Source organism: Scyliorhinus canicula, chromosome 1 (genome assembly GCF_902713615.1).
Source record: "Scyliorhinus canicula chromosome 1, sScyCan1.1, whole genome shotgun sequence".
Taxonomy (NCBI): domain Eukaryota; kingdom Metazoa; phylum Chordata; class Chondrichthyes; order Carcharhiniformes; family Scyliorhinidae; genus Scyliorhinus; species Scyliorhinus canicula.
The window spans coordinates 19,938,135-19,962,933 of record NC_052146.1 but is presented as its reverse complement, the minus strand read 5'-3'; the positions used below and the strand labels follow the sequence as shown (position 1 = coordinate 19,962,933).

Genomic DNA, 24,799 nt, shown 5'->3' with positions numbered 1-24,799 from the left:
GCCAGGATCTTACCTTGAAAACCATGAACTCTTAACTTATTTCACAGTCTCCTATGCGACACCTTGTCAAAGGCCTTCTGGAAATCTAAATAAATCACGTCCACTGGTTCTCTTTTGTCTAACTTGCTTGTTACCTCCTCAAAGAACTCTAACAGATTTGGCAGACACGACCCCCCTTCGACAACGCCGTGCTGACTCAGTCCTATTTTACCATGCACTTCCAAGTGCTTTGTGATCTCATCTTTAATAACAGACTCTAAAATCTTACCAATGACCGAAGTCAGGCTAACCGACCTATAATTTCCCATCTTCCGCCTCCCTCCCTTCTTAAACAACGGTGTTACATTCACCACCTTCCATTCCTCTGGGACCCTTCCTGCCTCCAGTGATTCCTGAAAGATCATCACCAATGCCTCCACAATTTCCTCAGCTATCTCTTTTAGGACCCTGGGGTGTAGTCCATCCAGTCCAGGTGACTTATCCACCTTCAGACCTTTCAGTTTCCCGGGAACCTTCTCCTTAGTGATGGTTACTGCACTCACCTCTGCCCCATGGTTCTCCTGGAGCCCTGGCATCCCACTGGTGTCTTCCACCATGAAGACTGATGCAAAGTAACTATTCAATTCATCTGCTATTTCTTTGTTTCCTATTATTACTTCTCCAGCCACATTTTCCAGTGCTCCAATGTCTATTTTTGCCTCTCTCTTACCTTTTATATATTGAAAAAACCTCTTCCTATCTTCCTTTATATTACTAGCTAGCTTGCACTCTTACTTCATCTTCTCCCCCCATATTGCTTTTGTAGTTGTCCTCTGCTCGCTTTTAAAGGCTTCCCAATCCTCTGGTTTCCCACTAATCCTCGCCACTTTGTATACTTTTTCTTTTGCCTTTATGCTGTCCTCGTCAGCCATGGATGCCTTGTCTTCCCCTCAGCATGTTTCCTCCTCGGGATGAATTTCTGTTGTGCCTCCCCAATAACCCCCAAAAACCCCTGCCATTGCTGTTCCACTGTCTTCCCTGCTAGGCTCCTTTTCCAATCAACTCTGGCCAGCTCCTCCCTCATGTCTTTGTAGTTACCCTTATTTAATTGTAATACCGTTACATCTGATTGCAGCTTCTCCCTTTCAAACTGCAGGGTAAATTCTATCATATTGTGGTCACTGCTCCCTAAGGGTTCCTTTACCTTAAATTCCCTAATCAAGTCTGCCTCATTACACATCACCAAATCCAGAATTGCCGAGTAGACTCTGTCACAAGCTGCTCCAAAGAACCATCTCTTAGACATTCCACAAATTCCATTTCTTTGGATCCACTACCAACCTGATTTTCCCAGTCCACCTGCATATTGAAGTCCCCCATGATTATTGTAATATTGTCTTTTTTACATGCACTTTCTATCTCCTGATTTATTTTCTGCCCCACATCCTGACTACTGCTAGGGGGCTTGTACATAAATCCCATCAGTGTCTTTTTATCTTTGCGATTCCTCAACTCTACCCACAGAGATTCTATGACTTCTGATCCTATATCGCACCTTGCTATCGATTTAACTTCATTCCTTACTAACAATGCAACCCCGCCCCCTTTGCCCATCTGTCTGTCCTTTCAATATGACATATATCCTTGGATATTTAGATCCCAGCCCTGATTCCCTTGCAGTCACGTCTCTGTGATGTCCACAACATCGTACTGGCCGATTTCAATGTGCGCAACAAGCTCATTTACCTTGTTCTGTATACTGCGCGCATTTAGGTACAATACCCTCAATCCTGCATTGGCCACCTCCCTTTTCGCACTCTCCTCAGTCACTGTACCCTGTACTGTGGCTCTTTTTGATTTTTGTCTATGGCTTCTCTGCCTTACACTTTCCCCCTTACTGCTTTTTGTTTCTGGTCCCGTTTTACTTCCCCCAGATTTCCTACATCAGATCCCATCCCCCTGCCACATTAGTTTAAACCCTCCCCAACAGCTTGAGCAAACCATCCCCCCCCAGGACATAGCGTCCAGTCCTGCCCAGGTGCAGACCATTCGGTTTGTACTGGTCCCACCTCCGCCAGGACTGGTTCCAATGCCCCAGGAATTTGAATCCCTCCCTCTTGCACCATCTCTTGAGCCACGCATTCATCCTATCTATCCTGACATTCCTACTCTGACGAGCTTGCGGCACTGGTTGCAATCCTGAGATTACTACCTTTGAGGTCCTACTTTTTAGTTTAACTCCAAACTCCCTGAATTCAGCTTGTAGGACCTCATCCCGGTTTTTACCTATATCGTTGGTGCCTATGTGCACCATGACAACTGGCTGTTCCCCCCCCCCCCCCCCCCCCCCCAGAATGTCCTGCAGCAGCTCCGAGACATCCTTGACCCTTGCACCAGGGAGGCAACATATCCTTACGATTGAGTCCCCTATCACTATAGCCCTGCCATTTTTCTTCCTGTCTCCTGCACAGCAGTAAAAATAAACATTGATTATAGCTACCTGCTTTTGTAACTTAAAAGATATCGGGCGGGTTCTCGCATTCTAAGGCAGAGTGTCCACGCCATTGGAAATGTCATCCCGTTTCACACGCATGCGCGGTGGCCTCCCTCAATGTGCCGGCCCTGATGCAACATGGCGCAGGAGTTCAGGGGCCGGCGCCGAGAAAAATAGGCCCGGGGAGCAAGAGGCCGGCCCTCCGATTGGTGGGCCCCGATCGCGGTCCAGACCCCATCGGAGGCCCCCCCAGTCGGAGCCCCCCCTAGGGTCGGAGCCCCCCCCTCCTCCACAGGCTGCCTCCCCCCTGACCCTGAGTGCAGAGTTCCTGCCGGCTTTGACAAGATGTGGACAGTGCTGGCGTGACTCTGCCTTTTTACAGCGGCCGCTAGGCCCATCAGGGCCGGAGATTCGGCGGCCCGGCCGCGTACAACGGCCCGCAACTGGCACCACGCCAAACGCGCTGAGAATCGTGTGCCGCGTCTGGGCGGCGTGGACTGTTGCGGGGATTCTCCGGCCCAGCCCCGGGCTGGGAGAATCCCGCCCATAGTTTGCTTTCCAGACTCTTTGGTGAGACGGGGTCAGGCTCTGAGGAAAAGCCAGCCTTGTTCAAGTGGGAATGCAGAGTGCTGGGCCACGCCCTTGAAAAGGGGTTTTTGGTTTATGGGATTTTGTTTTTGAATTGGAACAGTTAAGGGGGAATTCATTAAGTGTTATACATAGATTACTGTAGCTCTGGGGTGTCCTTATGTTTGTAATTGATAAAAATTCTTGCTGTGTGTTTATATAAATGTTAACTAAGTTCTTAGAATAAAGCTTGTTTTGATTAAAGTGTCTAAGAAGACTGTTGAATCACACCTGAAGGGAAGGCTGTTGTGCTCATCCTCACCAAATTCAACATAAAGATTGTCGGTCAGGTAGACTTCATTCATATACTTTGGAATTTCTAAATCCTGGCCCATAACACTACCAAGAGTAATTATAGCAACAAAGATCAGCTAATTGAGCACAGAGCTACAGTTGGACCTTTGTTACGGCTTTGTTCTACACCACAGAGTGCTTTTATCTGCTGTGCATGGGGACCAAACTTTTGTGAAGAAGCCTTTTTGTATCTTTGTTCTATCTTGATTAATTTGCTTTTCTGATCCATTTTCTTTCTAATTTATTTTCATTTGAACAGATTGAAGTCAGAGCAGATAATGCTGCCCCTCAAGTGATGCCTAAATGTGACACCCATTGGGTTATGTATTGCTATTTTAATAGTTATTTATACAAACTCAGGATATGAAAATAACTTCTCAAAGATCAAAAGGGGGAAATCACTGGCTTAATGAGATTACAAGTTCAGTCTATGCAGGCCAATAAAAAGGGATATTGTAGCTTTCACTGTTCATGGCGACCAACCTTTTTTAAGCACATTAAATACACCAATTGTGCAAAGTGCTGGCACAACATAAGCAGGGAACATGGAAAAATCAATAGTAGCATAGGTTTAGAGAAAAGAATAATATTGATCTGACAGTCATCAATATTTTGGATCACTCCATCAACCTTTTATAAACTTGCTGCATCACCAGACACTGGACGGTAGAAATTAATCTGAGAAGGCAAAGGGTCTGGATGACCCAGACACTCTGAGGAATTGGAAGGGAATGGTTTATGATGACCAGCTTCCATAAATCTAATGAATCCGGAAGTATCATGAAGTACAAAATTATATGAGAGACTTTCAAAAAAATGTCTCTGTAACAATTTTGCATCGGAATCAGAAAATTGTGGGTTCAAGTCCCAAACCACAACTTGACTAAAGAATTTAGGAATATTTACAATTCAGTTGTTTATAAGGTTTAATTCTGATTTCCCTCACCAACTATTCTTTAGTCTTAGTTGGTCCAATTTGTGACATAATGTGGTTATGTTTGTGCGCTGGTTATCTCCACATCCAGAAACTAGCTTGAAGCTTTTCAAACTAATTTTATTCAGGGCCCTTAGCCAAATTGCAAGGGAACAAAGATATTTCCCTCCGATCAGCCTGGACCAGATTTAAACCCTGGTCATTGAGGTAATCGGACAACATTTTTAGGTGGAAAATTCCACTTGACAAGTTCAAATGAACTTTAATTGAGTTGCAAAACATTGAAACACCCTAACTTACAAGTACACTCTCATACACTCCAGTTTCAACATGAAGCAAATCTGTGTGATCAAAACATGTGATAAAGGTTGTAAACCCATTTAGAATCAGAGATGTGGTTCCTTTTGAGTGTGATATACATCAAAACCAGTGTCACTTTAGATCAAGGCTTACAGGGCTGTTCTATTTCTTGACTACCTGACACATTGTAACCTAGTGAAGCCTTTCCTCATACCTTACATATTTCAAAGAAGCACTTCTAGGAATCTTATCTTCCTTAAGTACAAATATTTACTGAGTGAAAAATAGTAATAATAGTAGTAATAGTAATAATTCTAAAAATACATTCTAATTCTACAAAATTATGAGAGGCATAGACAGGGTGGATAGTCAGAGGCTTTTTCAAAGGGTGGGAGTGTCAATTACAAGGGGGCACAGGTTCAAGGTGAGAGAGGGAAAGTTCAAGGGAGATGTGTGGGGTACGTTTTTCACGCAGAGAGTGGTGGGTGCCTGGAAGGTGCTGCCAGAGGATGTGGTGCAAGCAGGCACATTAGCAACATTTAAAAGGCATCTGGATGGGTATATGATTAGGGAGAAAATAGAGGGATACGGACCGATTAAGGGCAGAAGGTTTTTTTAGTTAGGGCATCATGATCGACACAGGCTTGGAGGGCCGTGGCGCCTGTTCCGTTGCTACACTTTTTGTTCTTTGTTCTAATCTTTTGTGTTGTCTGATAAATTCCCAGTGTTTCACTACACTGATGTACCCATCATTGCCACTGATAGGCATCATTATCTATGTCACTCCTTCTACAGTCGGTTGAAATAATTACAATAGATTTCACATATAAGCACAGCAAAGCCTTGCTGATTGTAATATTTACTATCTGCCTGAGAATACCCACTAACCTTTGTGATGTGTTGTTCTGTCTTCTGCTTTGTGGTAGAGCACCTTTGGCATAAGGGTTGTACTCTATCTTCATCTTCTTCATCTATGGAAAAGATGAAAATGCCATATATTTAAACTTGTTTCTTCCCTTTTTGCATCTTCACTCCCGCATGATATGGACAGAATTTATGTGTTTAATTACTGTCTGTGATCAATGTGTTTTGTACGTGACAGGCGTGTGTTTTCTTAGCCTCAAGGTCATCGTACCAATTTAAATAATCAAGGCAGCAAGCTTTTTGTGAATTTAAAAAATAAATGTTGATTGTTATCACACACTTGTCACGGAGGTTTAAACACGACACCTCACTCACTCTACTCACCAATACAAAGAATTGATATAGACGAGGAATAAACAGTACAATTACAATTTATGATTGACTTAGTTTCTTTCATAGCAGGCCTGTAGTTTCTTAGTTGATGATGACCCTTTGGTTGAGGCGGAGGTCTTGTAAGGCAAAGAATTCTCAGTACGCTGCAAGGTCCCCTGTGGTTGAAATTCTAGGAGGCTGGTTCTCAGGTGAACTCAAAATTAGAACAGGTTAGGTAAAGGTTATTCTGAATTTCCCACTTTCAATTGCTGTTTATTACCTTGGCTACTTGAATGTCTTGCAGCTAGTTCATGACTTTTGGTGAAATCTGTCCAAAAAATAGCTTCTTGTTGTTTTAAAAGCAGGCAACCAAAATGGCTGTCTCACCATGTGAGCTGTTTCAAGCCCAAAGTCCTTTTCTAAATAAGCTGCACTGCTAAGGCAATTATATATCCCCTGTGATGATTTTCACACCTTGAGAGAGTTTGAGACAGCCAATGTATTTGTATCTGAATGATCCATTCAATTTGAAATTACTCTTTTGAGTTAGTTTCAGGAAAAGTCCATGAATCAACGCCAGTTTAGGAAGTTGCTGGGAGAACAAACCACATCAGGCCCTGCTTTGGGCCGGCTTTCATATTAGTACTGCTGTAACCAGCATGGCTCTGATGGGGTAGGGATGTTTAAGGACCCCGTGGATCTTGCAGAATGCGAGCTTCCCCGATAAGGGAATGGGGGAAACCCTTAACAATACTTGGTTTTGTATAAATAGAGTAGGCCAGTAAGGCAACGACTGGAGAAGACCCAGTAGGAACTACTGGAGTTGTACATAACAGTAATTGTAAAATAAAGTAAGTTTTTGTTTCGACCTACTTGGTGCGGACTCTTTGTTGCTTTTACAAACCTGGCGACAAAAATAAAAACTGGATCCTATCAATCCTGCTGATCCACTTGCTCATACCACTTGGATACAAGTTGTAAATATTTTTTCATTACACTTCTTTTCGGACGTTTGGACGTGTTTGATGCCGGACTGAAAGATTGGAACCAATACACACAGAGGATGCGTGACTTTTTCTGGGCCAACAGTATCACAGAGAACGACCGCTGGGTAGTCATCTTGCTAATTGACTGTGGCGCACATGCTTTCAGAGTGATAAGGAGCCTTTGAGACCCAGCGTTCCCAGGCACTTAAACTTTCAGTGAGCTTGTGGCTTTAGTCAGGCAACATTTTACCCCAACCGTGTCCATTATAGTACAACAGTACCGGTTTAATACTACTGAAGGGATCCCAGATGAGTCCGTCACCGTGTTTTTGTCGAGATGATGTAAAATTGCTGAATTCTGAATACGCCATCGTCCTATCTGGAATGCTACGTCACCACTTGGTTTGCAGCATTAACAATGCAGCCTCTCGGAAGAAGCAGTTGCCGTCTTCCAGGTTGCTGACCCATTACGATCCCCCCAAAACCTTGCTCATTACATACGGCGCTTCATCCTATGGTATTTGGGCCATTCTGTCCCACCGGATGGAGAATTGAAGGGAATGGCTGATCATCTTCGCCTGGTGCGGAAAGGAAGTACGTACAGATTGAGAAGGGAGGTCTGGCGGTGAAACGTATTCACCAATATGTGTATGACCACCACTGCCCTGTCGTTATGGATCATAAGCCTTTGCTCTCGCTTTCAAGGATAATATGGCAATACTCCCTATTGCTTCTGCACAAATTCAGCGCTGGGCCTTGTTACTCGCTGACCATAAGTATTATTTTGAACATAGATGGGGGACGCAAATTGCGAATGCCGACACACTGAGCGGTTGCCTTTTGCCGACTAGCCCATTATTGACACCCAGGACGGTCAAGGTAGTCGCAACTCTGAGTTTCATTGTCTCTTTACCTGTCATAGCATCACAGATCCGTAAGTGGACCCAGACAGACCGATCCTATCAAACGTTCAGCATGTGTTGGACGGCATTGACTGCTCCCAGGCAAGTTCAAGGCATTTTCTTCAAAGCTGTCTGAGTTCAGTGTAGAGGATGGTATCCTGTTGTGCGGTACGCATGTAGTCGTCCCAGATAAAGGACAGGAGTTGATATTAAAAGACTTCCACAACGGTCATCTGAACATGTCCAAGATAAAAATGCTGGCTTGCAGTTACGTATGGTGGCCGGGCCTCACACAGATATTGAGAAGATAGTCCAACAATGTTCCATCTTCCAAGAGCATCAGAAGCTCCCGCCAGCCAGGCTGCTGCATCATTGGGAATGGCCAGGCCGACCATGGGTGCAATTGCATGCTGACTTTACCAGTCTGTTTCAGGGGTCCATGTTCCTCTTGTTGATTGACACCAATTCGAAGTGGCTCGGAGTGCACTGAGAAGTTGCGTTTATTGTTTTGCAAGCAAGGCGTCCCTGAAGTGCGTATCACTGATAACAGCAATCCTTTCACGATTGAGGAGTTCACCGGGTTTTTGAAGGCGAATCGGGTGCGGCACATTTGTACTGCCCCATATCACCTGACCTCTAATCATTTAACAGAGCGAGCGGTGGAAAGATTTAAACAGGGCCTCAAGAAAGTCTTCAGACATAGATGCAAAAGTGCACCACAACCATGAACACCAAGGGCGTTGCTCCACTCGATGTTGACCTTCCAGGGACTTTGTACCAGGTGACTCGGTGTTTGTTCAAAACTTCGCCAACGATGCCCAGTGGATTCCCAGCATTATCCTTTGCCAGGCAGGGCTGATTTCTCACCTAATGCAAGCCCAGGGTTGTACTATGCGAAAGCACCTGGACCATATTCAGTCCAGGTGACCGCTTCTTTGGAAAATTCCTCATCCTCGGAAACTTCCTGTTGGAACCAACAATTCTACGGACATGTGCTTGTAGGATTAGAATAGCGGTTTTAATATACTCACAACAGAGCCAGCCTATTAGCCATTGAACTTTCGGTGAACTGGCCGGCTGACCATGTGGCACTGATCTTTTATACAGCAGCTTCCGGGGGAGGAATCCTGGGCAGAGCCAAGGGAGAAGCCCCGTACAACTCTAGCATTCCCAGAGCTACTCCCCCTGGAGGACAGGTAGTGCAACTGCACTTACAATACAGACACATCTATATACAGATTATAATCCTGTGTGAATCACATTCACCACACTTCCAAAAACAGATTTGCTGTTGATCAGGCCACAGCAGAACCCCAAGCGGGTCAAGACGGCGAGATGACTGAGGTCGTCGATTTGGACTCTGAGATGGAGACACAGGAGGTATCCAATGGCGAACCTCAGATCCACAGCCTCAGCAATTGCAGCTGCCATGTTCGTGTCGGAAGCAGCATTTACCTTCAAGATACACGTCACCCGATCAACGACGTACAGCCAGACACCAAAAGGAGGGGAGGGTTGTTATAACCCATATAGGGTAGGGACAATTAGCCACCCCAATAAGGGGGGCCTTTAACAATACTTGGCTTTGTATAAATAGAGTCTGCCAGTAAGGCACCGACTGAAGACCCAGTAGGGAACTATTGGAGTTGTATGTAATAGTAATTGTAAAATAAAGTAAGTTTTGTTTCGACCTACTTGGTGTAGACTCTTTGTTGCCCTTACAAAAAGCACATAATGAGCCCCAGGCAGGTGGCCTTCGGCCCCTATCTGATGAGCTTGTACTCCACGAATCACACAGGGAGATCAATGATGGTTTCCTTGGTTGGGGGGGGGGGGGGGGGGGGGGGGTTTATGGCCTTAACATATAACATAGCTGCAAAGATGCACGCATTTCATGACTCCACCGCCAATCTTGTCAGGACCACACTCACCATGGTAGTTCAAAGCCTGCCATTTGCCACAAGGAACTTGTTTGTGACTTCCTGTTTTCCATTCTTTGGTCCAAAGGACACTTGTTGGTAGCTCTTGCTCAGGGAGGATGGTCCATACGGGGCACGAAGATGAAGGATTGGTTGAACACATCATCATGGAGTGATAAGTGAGATGCAGCACAGATAGTTTCCTCCAATGTGGTACATGATACTGAGCTTTCAAAGTCTAAGCTTGATTTTGATGTTCACTTAGCTAATTTTAGCATTTGATTGTAGCATTAACAAAGGCAATGAGGCCACACCTGGAATATTGCGTCCATTTTTGGTCTTCCTCTCTGAGGAAGGATGTTCTTGCTCTCAAGGGAGTGCAGCAAAGGTTAACAGACTGATTCCAGGGATGGCGGGACTGTCATATGAGGAGAGATTGACTAGGTTGGGATTGTTTTCGCTGGAGTTCAGAAGAATGAGGGAGAGTCTCATAGAGACTTATAAAATTCTAACAGGACGAGATAGGGTAGATGCAGGATGTTACCAATGGTGGGTGTACCTGGAACCAGGGGTCACAGTCTGAGGCTTCAGGGTGAACCATTTTGGACAGAGATGAGGAGACATTTCTTCATCCAAAGACTGGTGAGCCTGTGGAATTCATCACCACAGGAAGTAGTTGATGCTAAAACATTGAATATATTCAAGAGGCAGCTAGATATAGCACTTAAGGCGAATGGGATCAAACGTTATGGGGTGAAAGTAGGATTAGGCTATTGAGTTCGATGATCAGCCATGATCGTGATAAATGGCATAACCGGCTCGAAGGGCTAAAAGGCCTCCTCCTGCTCCTGTCTTCTATGAGCAAGTCTGGTGTTGGCTCCTCAGAAATCACAGAATAATACTGTGCAGAAGAGTCCCTTGGGCCATCGAGTCTGCACCAACCATGGAAGACACCTGACCTGCCTACCTAATCAGCTGAGGTCAGTGAGAAATACCCATGACAGATTTTCCCATTGGAAAATCAGGAGCAGGGATCCAGGGGTGGTATTTAATGTTTTCACAGCAGAGGGAATCATGGTGGGCTGGGGCATTAAATTTGATGTGAATCAATGTCAGTTTTTCGGTAGTGAAAATTAATTTGGAATTTAGTTCTCCGGACTTTGATGGCGTGGTAAATGCAGGGCAAGTTTCCCATTGATCTATGACAGGAACCACATTTGCATCTCATAAATATTCATTAAAAGGTCAACCCATGAGGGGAAGCTGAAACAAAGGCAGGACTGGGGTAAGCATGCAAGAAGGGAGGGGTGAGGCAGAAGAAAGACTGATGGGGGAACATGAGAGGGAAAAGTGAGATGAAGACAGGACTGTGGGAGGAAGAAAAGAGGTGAGAGGTGAGACATAACAGGGCTAGAGGGGAACTCAAGGAACGGAGAGGAAGAGTGAAAGACTGTTCGGGGCCAAGAGTTAAAAGACTGTCCGTGGGACAGCATAGTGGTGCAGTGGTTAACACTGCTGCCTCATGGCGCCGAGGACCTGGGTTCGATCCCAGCCCTGGGTCACTATCCGTGTGGAGTTTGCACATTCTCCCCGTGTCTGCGTGGATCGCACGCCCACGACCCAAAGATGTGCAGGGTAGTGGATTGGCAACGCTAAATTGCACCTTAATTGGAAAAGGTTTTTTAAAAAGACTGTCCATTGACGAGCTAAAGACTATCCGGAAATGAGGCCATGCTGTTGGAGGCAGATTTCAGAGACAGTTCTGGGGCTGAATGGGCTATGTAGAGGGTTCTGCTTGGCCTGCATGTCTTGGTCCCAGTCCTAGGCAGGGAAAGGTCTCTCTGGGTAGTGACAGTCGTGCACAGAATGGTGCATAGGAAGTGGTCAGTCACCGAAGGCGTTTCTTCCCAGGGGTTCAAGACAAGGCATTAGAAGACAGAGGGAAACATTCTGGGAGGCATTTGGATCCTTTTTTTTCATATTTCGGCTGTGGCTGCCCAGTGGTAGCATTGCAGGTTCGATAGGGCAAGGCCGCCCATAATTTTCCTCCGTTGCAGTGTCGGCTTGGGGATCCTTGGGTTCTTTACCCCCCCACACAAAGACCATGATCATTTTGTCTATCCCTTGGAAAAAGGCCTTGGGGCTGAAGATCGGTCTGAATCTGAACAGGAAGAGGGACCTCAGCAGCACATTCACCTTGATCGTCTGAACCCTCACTGCCAGGGGAAGTGGGAGTGCATCCCATCTCTGTAGGTTCTTTTTAACTTCCTCCACCAGAGTGGTCAGATTCCACTTGTGGCTCCGTGTGCAGTCATGGACTATCTGGATCCCCACGTAGCGGAATTTGCTTTGGGCTAGTATAAATGTTAGACCCCCCCCCCCCCAAGCTCTGTTCCTACCCCGTTTGGGTTCACCGGGAATGCTTCACTCTTGCCCAGGTTGAATTTGTAGGCTGAGAAGGCCCGAACTCTTCCAAAAACTTAATGATTGCTTTCAGGCCGTTCTGTGCGTCCGAGATGGAGAGCAGCAGGTCATCCGCATGGAGTGAAACTCTGTGCTCTCTGTCTCCTCTTTGAATGCCCTTCCTGCCTTTTGGGTCTCGCAGGACAATCGCCAGGGTGAACAAGATCGGGGACAGTGGGCATTCCTGCCTTGTGCCTCTGTGTAGCTGGAAATACTCAAAGCTGGCGGTATTGGTCCGAAAGCTCGCCTTGGGGATGTTTTACAGGAATTTCACCCCATGAGGTGAACCCCGTTCCTCGCCTGACCACTCCATTACCTCAATGAGGTATTTTCATTTGATTCTGTCGAAGGCCTTTTCTGCGTCCAGGCAGACGATCACCTCTGGTGTTCTCTCACCGGATGGGGTCATTATTACATCCAGCAGCCACCTGATGTTTGATGTTAGCTCTCTACCCTTGACAAAGCCCATCTGGTCCTCTGCGACCACCTCTGGTATGCAGTTCTCCAGCCTCTTAGCCAGGACTTTCACGAGTATCTTCGCGTCTACATTGAGCAGCGAAATGGGTCTATGTGATCCGCATTCCATCAGGTCTTTGTCATTTTTGGGTATCAGCGACATCGTGGCCTGTTTTAGCATTGGAGGAAGGGTGCCCCTGGTTAGCGAATCTGCGAACATGTCCCGCAGGTATGGGGCCAGGGCTGGTGTGAATCTTCTATAGAAGTCTGCTGGGAACCCATTGGGTCCTGGTGCCTTCCTGGCCTGCATGGAGCTGATGCTCTCCATGATCTCTTCCAGTTCTGTTGGTGCTTCCAACTCCCCTCACCTATCGTCCCCCACGACTGGCATGTCCAGTCCATCGAGGAATTGTTTCAACCCCGTGTTCCCATCGGGTGGTTCGGAGGTGTACAGTTCTCGGTATTAGGTCTCAAATACTTGGTTGGCCTTTTTGGTTTGGCTACCAGTCCGCCCCTGCTGTCCTTCACTTGCGCTATTTCCCTCGTGGCTGCCTGCTTTCTCAGCTGGTAAGCCAGTAGGCGGCTCACCTTTTCTCCATGTTCATAGAAGGTCTCATATGTATGAAGAGTTGGTGCACCTCCTCCCTGGTGGATGGCAGGTTAAAGTCCATTTGTAGCTTTTTCCTCTCTGCTAGAATCTCTACGGTTGGGGCCTCGGAGTACTTTTTGTCGACCTCCAGGATGGAGTCAATCAGTTGTTGCCTAGCTGCCCTCTCTTCCCTGTCTCTACTTGCCTTGTATGCTTTAATCTCTCCCTTAATCACCGCCTTCAGTGCCTCCCAGACCATGGAAGGTCAGACTTAACCATTCTGGTTGTTAGTGGTGTACTCGCCTAAGGCCTGTGATGTTTTCTGGCAGAAGACCTTATCGGCCAAAAGATCCGTGTCCAACCTCCACATGGGGCGTTGGGCACGGCACATCTAACCTCACATCCATGTAATGTGGAGCGTGGTGGGAGATGCAAAGATGTCAATCCGCGTGTATACTTTGTTCACCGGACTGTGGCCGCACAGGCGCGTGGCAGCGGCTATGCCATGCAATGTGGTGCTGGCAGCGCGCGGACCTGGCCTGCCAAATAGTGTACCCCTCTGGCCAGGCTCGCCACCCCCAGACCACCCCCCACCAGTGCCCCCAGCCCCCGCCAGAGCCCCACTGCCTGCAGATTGGTTCCCCCCGACTCAGTCCACAGCTGCCACGCCAGGACCTATGCCGTCGGGAACTCGGCCCATTGTGGGTGGAGCATTCTGAGGCCGTCCATATGGCGTGCAGCGTGCTCACACCATTTTGGAGTGGGCAGAGCACCGCAAAAGCGGCGCCGTCCCAGATTTCAATGCCAACAGGGATTCTCCAGCCGATTGCCGAACTCGATTTCTGCATCGGAGACCGGAGAATCCCGCCCTTTGTGTCCTTCCCAGATACTCAACTTGTTCGGTCTCGCCCACCTCAGGATCCTCCCACGCTCCTGGTATCAGTGTAGCCTCGCGATGGCCGCCCTCGGTTGTTTCCCCGCCTTGGGTTTCGGCCTGAGCGACCTGTGGCCTCTTTCCATCTACAGTGGGGTTGGGGAAGCTGTCTCTCCCGACAAGGTTGCGCAGCATTTGGGCGACATAGCCTGTCAGGTCCCTGTCCTCAAAACCTTCTGGCAGGCCCACGATCCAAATGTTCTGGCGACGGGACCTGTTTTCTTGGTCCTCGACTTTCCCTTTTAATTTTCCTTGGGCTGCCACCGACCTTTTAACTTCTGCCTCTCGGGTGACGATCCTGTTGCTCTGTTCAGACGAGGCTTTCTCTAATTCATGGATTGTATTTTCCTGTGCTTCCACCTTCTTCCCCTATCAGTTAATCGTTTTTTGTATGGTGACCATCACCTCTGTCACCGCACCCTCACTGCCACCTGGATTTCTACTTTTATCGCCTCTTTTATGGCAGTCAGTTACCTCATAAGGACTGTCTTCCATCTGTCTCCAGGTGGTTGGGGGGAGGCTGAAGCTGGGCCGTCGGCCTCCCTCTCTCACGGTTGGCCAGGGGGCCCTCACCTCGTGCGTCCGCCGGCTCGTCCGCCTGTTGTTCGTGGCCTTTTCTGTCACTTCTGCCGTCCCTTCGACCCCTCGAGCTCCCATTCACTGGCACTGTGGTTCTATTCTTTTCTCCTCTCAGTTGAGGTTAAGTTGCTTACGAATGTTTGGGCAAAATTCACCTAAAAATGCCTATTTGGTTCTGGTCTGGAGGAGAGCAACCTGATGTGCGTCTACTCAGCACATCACTCTCATTGGAAGTCTTCGGCATCTGGATCCTGTATGTTGGTAGCTGAAAAGCCATGGGGATATTGGACGGTCTCATGAGGAGGCTCCTGAAACATCAATGTGCATATGGTCTCAAGAAGATTGATAAACTGCATTGGGTCAACAACAATGAAGGGTTCAGGGGTGAAGAACAAGAATATTGACATGAACAATGATGGGGTCACGTGTAACAGTGGGTGGCTGTATAGTCACAGGAGGAATGGGAATTACGAAGTAGGATGAAATTGGTGGGCAATAAGGGCTGGTTGAAGGCTGGTCCCACTTAAAAAGGTTAAGAGCATCATTTTCACTATCACTGATGAATGACACAGTTGAAAAAACAAGCTTGAAAAATTTGGTGGTGGATGGTCTCTGAGCATCTGGAAGGAATTCAGCACAACAATTTTGGGCCAATTGAAGGGGCACTCTATTAATTTCCTGTTCCATGGAGAGCATGGCTCAGCTGAGTTCTGGACTTGAGCGTCTGAAGAACAATGAACGAGCTTTGCTCCTTTACTAATGGTACGTGTACAGGCGAGAATCCATTAAGTTTGGGTGCTGCAGTGCAGTTGGTCTTAATTGCCATGTGATCCTTACAGAGCCGTGCATAAAGAGATATGAGGTCAAACAATCAAGGGCCTGTCCTGCTGCATAGAAGCAAAATGGACTCTACAAACCTCAATGTTCCCAGTGCACTGATCATGGCATTCAAGGCACCATGTTTACATGACATAAGTACGATGATGGTTAGTGTATAGACTACTGGAGGAGAACTCTCTTTATGCATGAACGAACAATGGTTGAAAATGCTTTGACCCAGTTTCAAATTGGGGACCTTTCACATGTTAGGTGAATGTGACAACCACTACACTGCAGAAACACTATAAAGAAAGGCAGACTTGCATTTACATAGCGCTTTCCCGACCAGCGGACATCTCAAGGTGTCTCAGCCAATGAAATATATTTTGAGGTGGAGTCGTTCTTGTAATGTAGGAAACTCAGTAGCCAATCACCAAAGGGAGCTAGCTCTTGGGCCAATCAAGCCTAATTGAGACCTTTATTGTGAATGCGCTCTCACAGCCGATGGGGGTACTCAGTCACTTGTCATCCTCCAGGATATAATCATCCTGTAAGGGGAGGCCTGGGGATGTCATGTACACATTGAGGGAAGTTTAAGGGCTAGAGACTGGATTCCTGCCTCGGATATGGAGGGAGACTATTCAAGACGAACTACCATTGATTGCTGAATTGTATCTGTTCACATGGTGGTGTGAGGAAGGCAGTTCCAGGATTTTGACCCAGCGATAGTGAAGGAACACCAATATATTTCCAATTCAGGATGGTGAGCGGCTTGGAGTGGAACTTCTAAGTGGTGGTGATCCCATTTATTTACTGCTCTTGTCCTTCCAAATGATAGTGGTCGTGTTTGGAAGATGCTGCTTAAGGAGCTTTGGTGAGTTCCTGCAATGCATTTTGTCGATGGTACACACGGCTGCCATGGTGAATCAGTGGAGGAGGGAGTAATGGCTGGGGTGCCAGTCAAGAGGGCTGTTTTGTCCTGAATGGTGTTGAGCTTTTTTTTAAAAAATAATTTTTATTGAAATTTTTTACAGAAAATATAACAACAAACAATAACAAGCAACAATAAAACAACATAATAAGTATAACACCCCCAATACCGTGGCAACGCATGTATCACCCCCCCCCCCCCCCCCCCACCCCCCAAACCCAGTAAACAACAAGAAAACTTAAAAATAAATTAAAATTAAATAAACATAGTCCGCCACCACCGGACTCGTGGTATACCTCGTAGGAGGGAGCGGCAACGGCGCTGTTACCAGGGCCCCCAGGCTTGTGCCTCCACATGACGCCATCTCCAACCGTTTCCATGCTGCCCCCTCCCCCTCCACTACCCACTTGCGCACCATCGACACATTGGCCGCCCAATAATACCCCTATGGTGTTGAGCTTCTTGAGTGTTGCTGGAGCTGCATTCATCCAGGCAAGTGGATAGTATTCCATCACACCCCTGATTGGTGCTTTGCTGATTGTGTACAGGCTTTGGGGAGTCAAGAGGTAAGATACTTATCAGAGGATTGCTAGCCTCTGACCTGCTGTTGCAGCCACAGCATTTAAATGGCTGGTCCAGTTCAGTTTCTGGCTAATGGTAGCCCCCCAGGATGTTGATAATAGGGCATTCAACAATAGTACTGCCATGGAATGTCAAGCAGCGATGGTTTCTTTCTTGATAGAAATGGCATTACCTGGGACTTGTGTGGAGCAAATGCTACTTGCCACCTGTCAGCCTATGCCTAGATATTGTCCAGGTCTTGCTGCATTTGGACATAGACAGCTTCAGTATCTGAGGAGTCATGAATGGCGCTGAACATTGTACAATCATCAGATCATCAGCAAACATCTTCACTTCTGACCTTTTGATAATAGGAAGGTCATTGGTGAAGCAGCTGAAGATGGTTGGGCCTAGGACACGACCTTGAGGAACTCCTGCAGTAATGTCCCAGGACTGAGATGACAGCCCTCCAACAACCACAACCATCTTCCTTTGTGCTAGGTGTGACTCCAACCAACCTATTCTCCTTATTGTGACTTGGTGATTTAAAATTCTGATATAACATTGTAACTTAATGTTTGAGTGATAATCTGGAGTTGATTACATACTTATTATACATATTACATAACACCCAAGTCAAAAACATACCATTTTGCTATGGTAGTGACCCACAGCTATAAACTCTGTTTCTGGGAAGCAGTATGTCCATGAACAAAGCTTAGATTTCAGCTCTTCGGTATTCTGAATTAAGTGAATTCGGGGCCTGTACTTGTGCATTGGGGTCAGAGGGATCTGTGACACAATAAAAGAGTCAGCATTAGGTAAACATGGCTTATATTATTTAAAGAAACAGTGTTCATAAATCAAAAATCACTCACTGAAATAGTCAACAGAATTTGATTGGCTGACATTAGTTCTTTGATTTTGTGTGCACCCAGTTCATTGGGAATTTCTAGGATCTGTTTGTGCTGTTGAATGAATGTGAAGGTAGTGAACAAAATATTAGTGATGTCAATGACTTTCCAATTTCCTGTGTTCAGGATTCCTGCAATTATTGACATCTGTAGAACATAGTCCTAAAGTGTATTTGCGGTTCATTACCCTGCACACATGATGCTATGATTGCCACTACACCCAACTGAAAATCTCTTATTATGTTTAGTGATGAATGGGCAGTTGAGTTTACATAATAATAGTGGTGGTTCCTCATATTATCTAACAAAACTCCATTCTGTCACAACTAAGACAAATTTACCACTTTATAAATGGTTGGACTAACCCAAAGATGTGCAGAGTAGGTGGATTGACCTACTCTGTCCCTTAATTGGAAAAATAAATAAGTAAAAATGTTTGCACTCTGTCAGAATCCCTCACAAACCCCAGAGTGAAACCGCTGGCACACAAATAGATTAGTAGAATAAGTGTAAATTTAAATGTGAGGCAATGCATATTGAAAGGGAAAATAAGGAGTGGGAAAATACATTGAGTTGAATGTTGCTGAAGAATGTTGTTAATAGTGAAACCATGTACATAATTTCCTGAAAGGACAAATACAGATTGATACAGTCATAACAAATGGTCACTGACAGTACATTTATATAAAACATTGGACAGGCCATATTTACAGTCCAACATCGTTATAAAGGTAAAGTCGCCATAGTCGCAGATGATCAGAGACTGCTTTTCCCTTTGAGGGGGAAAGCTGACTGATGATGATATAACCTGAGAAAATGAAATGAAACGGAAATCAATTATTGTCACAAGTAGGCTTCAAATGAAGTTACTGTGAAAAGCCCCTAGTCGCCACATTCCAGTGCCTGTTCAGGGAGGCTGGTACGGGAATTGAACCGTGCTGCTGGCCTGCCTTGGTATGCTTTAAAAGCCAGCTATTTAGCCCAGTGTGCTAAACCAGCCCCTTTTGATCACCACACCTCAGGCGAGGGGCAAGTTTGAGAAGGCGGGCCTTCATGACTAACCTCAGCCAGTAGGGGAAACGAGCCTGCACTGTTTGCCTTGCTGTTCCTCACAAACCAGCTGTCTAGCCCACCGAGTTAAACCAGCCCCACAACCTCATCATAGACAAGACATTAAAGCTGTGGAGAATGTATAGTGTAGATAGAGGAAGATGACAAAGGTGGGAAGCTGTATTAAGGAGGGCAGAAATGAGGTACTGGAATTATATTCATTGAAGGAAGGAAGGCTAAGGACATTTGAGAGGTTTTTAATGATGGGATGTAGTGAATAAGGAAAGACTACTAATGGTTTGAATGTTAGTGATAAGTGGGACATCAATTGTCACTAAGAATGAGGACGCAGGTATACGAATGTTTTCCAAGGGGGTGTGGTCAAGTTAGATACCATTGCATAATTTGAAGGCTGGGTTAAAACTTGGTCTTCATTAAATATACACATACTCAACCATTTTACGAGGGGCTCACTGGATCATTAGTGGGTTACCCTTTCCCATTTTCCTTAGTTTATCGGCACTGAAGGCCAATCCCAGCACTGCCAATTCTGCTCTTACTGAGATCAGCCAACTCGGCACAGACCAGCAACTGAACTTTCACCTGAACGACTCAGTACCAAACCTACCAGTAGATTTAAATATCGGAGAAGCTGTACCCTTTTCATTTAACATGCTTCTAATAGTACCACAGAATTATATTGAAATGGAAAAAGAAGATTCATTCCCAACTCTGTGTACTGTCAATTCTCTCTCTAATGAGCTGCAAAATTAGAACAAAAGAAGTACAATATCTACCTGTCTCCAGAATATAACATGGGAAAGATCTTTTCAACTCTTTTCAATTTACATTAATTACGCCTGTAATGGCACTACAAAAAAAAAATGTAACTCGACAAGTAAAAGATGGGATTATCAGCATTTGAGCAGCAGTAAAATAGCGGTCAACATCTCAAGTGAGGAGCGGCTCTGACTGTCAGGGTAATTACTGGCTGGTTTGTCAGCAATCTTCTCGTTACAAAAGAACTCCATTAGCTAACCGCAGGGAAAATAGTTACACCTGCCATTTTGGTTCAATACATACAAAAATAACTGTGACACTTTACAGCATTAAACTGGGCTCCCTGCTGCTTCGTCAATTGTGAGGATTCCAGATCAGTCTGCATGTGGCACTTTGAAAGGCTCCACCTGCCAGTTGGGGTAGAAACTAATGTTTTAAACTCTGATCTGAAAGCTGAAATGTTCCACAAAGAGCAATCTTTTTGCCATTCAATTTTTAAAAAAACTTTTCGGTCATATTGTAAACAGTGAAATTGGCTCTTCGTTTTAAAAAATACATGCATGAAAAACACACTTATATTTTTTAGCAATGCAGTACATTTCTGTAAAGTGTCGAAATTAATTTTCACAGTTTGTATACAGACTTATCTCAGATCTCAGACTCAATGCAAATTACTCAGCTGAAAGCACTTGCTGTGAAATCTGACAGTTAATGGGTTCCTCATTAAGTCTCATCATTCAACAAGTTCAAAATCCTCTCTTTGCTCCTTCAACTTTCCTACCAAGATTCTAATTTCTCATGAATTGTTCTCGGAGTGACGTCATGGAGGAAAAGAGTTTGAGAAAGATTAAACTCATGATATCATTTGAGTAGTCCAATGTGCAGAAAAAGGTGACATATTTTGACAATAAAATTGAAGGGGCTTGAAGGATTTTTAAACTGAGTGTTATAATTTGAATAATCAACCTGTTATATGTCAGAATTTTAAAACATTTCTTTCCATTAGCAATTTAGGCTATGGTTTTACTTCAAGAGGAATTCTTGAAATGTTACATTTTGAAATGGTATCAAATTCGTAAAAAAACAATCAGCAGTTTTGGCCATAGGCAGCAAGGGATTGGTTATATATTGCAACTGTTAGAATTCCCTTTGGAGAAGCTTGTCTTTAAATTGAAATACCCTATTAACATGTTATTAATGATGTGGAGATATGGCGCTGGACTGGGATGGGCACAGTAAGAAGTCTCACAATATCAGGTTAAAGTTTATTTGGGGGCAGCACGGTGGCACAGTGCTGCCTACGGCGCTGAGGACCCGGGTTCGAATCCTGGCTCTGGGTCACTGTCTGTGAGGAGTTTGCACATTCTCCCCGTGTCTGCGTGGGTTTCAGCCCCACAACGAAAAGATGTGCAGGATAGGTGGATTGGCCACGCTAAATTGCCCCTCCAGCCTGCTCCACCATTCAATGAGATCATGGCTGATCTTTTGTGGACTCTGCTCCACTTTCCCGCCCGAACACCATAACCCCTAATCCCTTTATTCTTCAAAAATCTATCTATCTTTATCTTAAAAACATTTAATGAAGGAGCCTCAACTGCTTCACTGGGCAAGGAATTCCATAGATTCATAACCCTTTGGGTGAAGAACATAAGAACATAAGAACTAGGAGCAGGAGTAGGCCATCTGGCCCCTCGAGCCTGCTCCGCCATTCAATTAGATCATGGCTGATCTTTTGTGGACTCAGCTCCACTTTCCGGCCCGAACACCATAACCCTTAATCCCTTTATTCTTCAAAAAACTATCTATCTTTACCTTAAAAACATGTAATGAAGGAGCCTCAACTGCTTCACTGGGCAAGGAATTCCATAGATTCACAACCCTTTGGGTGAAGAAGTTCCTCCTAAACTCAGTCCTAAATCTACTTCCCCTTATTTTGAGGCTATGTCCCCTAGTTCTGCTGTCACCCGCCAGTGGAAACAACCTGCCCGCATCTATCCTATCTATTCCCTTCATAATTTTAAATGTCTCTATAAGATCCCCCCTCATCCTTCTAAATTCCAACGAGTACAGTCCCAGTCTACTCAACCTCTCCTCATAATCCAACCCTTTCAGCTCTGGGATTAACCTAGTGAATCTCCTCTGCACACCCTCCAGCGTCAGTACGTCCTTTCTCAAGTAAGGAGACCAAAACTGAACACAATACTCCAGGTGTGGCCGCACTAACACCTTATACAATTGCAACATAACCTCCCTAGTCTTAAACTCCATCCCTCTAGCAATGAAGGACAAAATTCCATTTGCCTTCTTAATCACCTGTTGCACTTGTAAACCAACCTTCTGTGACTCATGCACTAGCACACCCAAGTCTCTCTGAACAGCGGCATGCTTTAATATTTTATTGTTTAAATAATAATCCCGTTTGCTGTTATTCCTACCAAAATGGATAACCTCACATTTGTCAACATTGTATTCCATCTGCCAGACCCGAGCCCATTCACTTAACCTATCCAAATCCCTCTGCAGACTTCCTGTATCCTCTGCACTTTTCGCTTTACCACTCATCTTAGTGTCATCTGCAAACTTGGACACATTGCCCTTGGTCCCCAACTCCAAATCATCTATGTAAATTGTGAACAATTGTGGGCCCAACACGGATCCCTGAGGGACACCACTAGCTACTGATTGCCAACCAGAGAAACACCCATTTATTCCAACTCTTTGCTTTCTATTAATTAACCAATCCTCTATCCATGCTACTACTTTACCTTTAATGCCATGCATCTTTATCTTATGCAGCAACCTTTTGTGTGGCACCTTGTCAAAGGCTTTCTGGAAATCCAGATATACCACATCCATCGGCTCCCCGTTATCTACTGCACTGGTAATGTCCTCAAAAAATTCCACTAAATTAGTTAGGCATGACCTGCCTTTTACGAACCCATGCTGCGTCTGCCCAATGGGACAATTTCTATCCAGAAGCCTCGCAATTTCTTCCTTGATGATAGATTCCAGCTTCTTCCCTATTACCGAAGTTAAGCTCACTGGCCTATAATTTCCTGCTTTCTGCCTACCTCCTTTTTTAAACAGTGGCGTCACGTTTGCTAATTTCCAATCCACCGGGACCACCCCAGAGTCTAGTGAATTTCGGTAAATTATCACTAGTGCATCTGCAATTTCCCTAGCCATCTCTTTTAGCACTCTGGGATGCATTCCATCAGGGCCAGGAGACTTGTCTACCTTTAGCCCCATTAGCTTGCCCATCACTCCCTCCTTAGTGATAACAATCCTCTCAAGGTCCTCACCTGTCATAGCCTCATTTCTATCAGTCGCTGGCATGTTATTTGTGTCTTCCACTGTGAAGACCGACCCAAAAAACCTGTTCAGTTCCTCAGCCATTTCCTCATTTCCCATTATTAAAACTCCCTTCTCATCCTCTAAAGGACCAATATTTACCTTAGCCACTCTTTTTTGTCTTATATATTTGTAAAAACTTTTACTCTCTGTTTTTATATTCTGAGCAAGTTTACTCTCATACTCTATCTTAATCTTCTTTATAGCTTTTTTAGTAGCTTTCTGTTGCCCCCTAAAGATTTCCCAGTCCTCTAATCTTCCAGCAATCTTTGCCACTTTATATGGTTTTTCCTTCAATTTGATACTCTCCCTTATTTCCTTAGATATCCACGGTCGATTTTCCCTCTTTCTTCCGTCCTTCCTTTTTGTTGGTATAAACCTTTGCTGAGCACTGTGAAAAATCGCTTGGAAGGTTCTCCACTGTTCCTCAACTGTTCCACCATAAAGTCTTAGCTCCCAGTCTACCTTAGCTAGTTCTTCTCTCATCCCCTTGTAATCTCCTTTGTTTAAACACAAAACACTAGTATTTGATTTTACTTTCTCACCCTCCATCTGTATTTTAAATTCCACCATATTGTGATCGCTCCTTCCGAGAGGATCCCTAACTATGAGATCATGAATCAATCCTGTCTCATTACACAGGACAAGATCTAGGACCGCTTGTTCCCTCGTAGGTTCCATTACATACTGTTTTAGGAAACTATCGCGGATACATTCTATAAACTCCTCCTCACGGTTGCCTTGACCGACCTGATTAAACCAATCGACATGTAGATTAAAATCCCCCATGATAACTGCTGTACCATTTCTACATGCATCAGTTATTTCTTTGTTTATTGCCTGCCCCACCATCTCGTTACTATTTGGTGGCCGATAGACTACTCCTATCAGTGACTTTTCGCCTTACTATTCCTGATTTCCACCCAAATGGATTCAACCTTATCCTCCATAGCACCTCCATAGTTCCTCCTAAAATCAGTCCTAAATCTACTTCCCCTTATTTTGAGGCTATGCCCCCTAGTTCTGCTTTCACCCACCAGATGAAACAACCTGCCCGCATCTATCCTATCTAGCCTCCCGTACCAGCCTCCCCGGACAGGCGCCGGAATGTGGTGACTAAGGGCTTTTCACAGTAACTTCATTGAAGCCTACTCGTGACAATAAGCGATTTTCATTTCATTTCATTTCTATTACCTTCACTAGAGGGCAGGAAAGGAGGTAAGGGTGCATTTTAGGGTGGTGTGGGCAAGCTTTAGATACCTGAGTATCCAGGTGGAGCTGGGCGCAGCTGCACAAGTTGAACCTGACCAATTTGGCAATCTGTTCATAGGGGGCAAATTTGCGAAGTTGGAGGACCTGGAGGCAGAGTACGAGTTGCCCAGGGGGAACGGCTTTAAGTACCTGCAGGTCCGAGACTCTGTAATGAGAGAGGTGCCGTCCTTTCCTGGGCTGCCACCTCTGGGATTGTCGGACAAGGTGCTGTTGTGGGAAGAGATAGGGGAGGGGAAGGTGTCCGATGTTTATAAGGAGTTGATGGATTGAAAGGGAGCCCTGGTGGGGGCATAAACCGTAAGTGGGAGGAGGAGCTGGGAGGGGAGGTGGGGGCCGATACGTGGGAAGAGGCCTTGCGGAGGTGAACGCATCCTTATCATGTGCGAGGCAAAGCGCATCCAGTATAAAATGATACATAGGGCACATATG

The 24,799-nt window shown here is 45.4% G+C and overlaps 1 protein-coding gene across 1 annotated transcript in view; it reads right to left on the bottom strand.

Moving 5' to 3' along the window:
• fam222a (family with sequence similarity 222 member A) overlaps positions 1 to 24,799 on the bottom strand; it is a 510,741-nt gene that overhangs the window by 419,772 nt on the left and 66,170 nt on the right. The window contains exons 4-5 of the mRNA XM_038816803.1: positions 17,652 to 17,795; positions 5,517 to 5,599 (exon numbers count right to left, since the gene is read on the bottom strand). Of these exons, the coding sequence (XP_038672731.1) occupies positions 5,517 to 5,599; positions 17,652 to 17,795 (227 nt within the window). The remainder of the gene's footprint in view (positions 1 to 5,516; positions 5,600 to 17,651; positions 17,796 to 24,799) is intronic.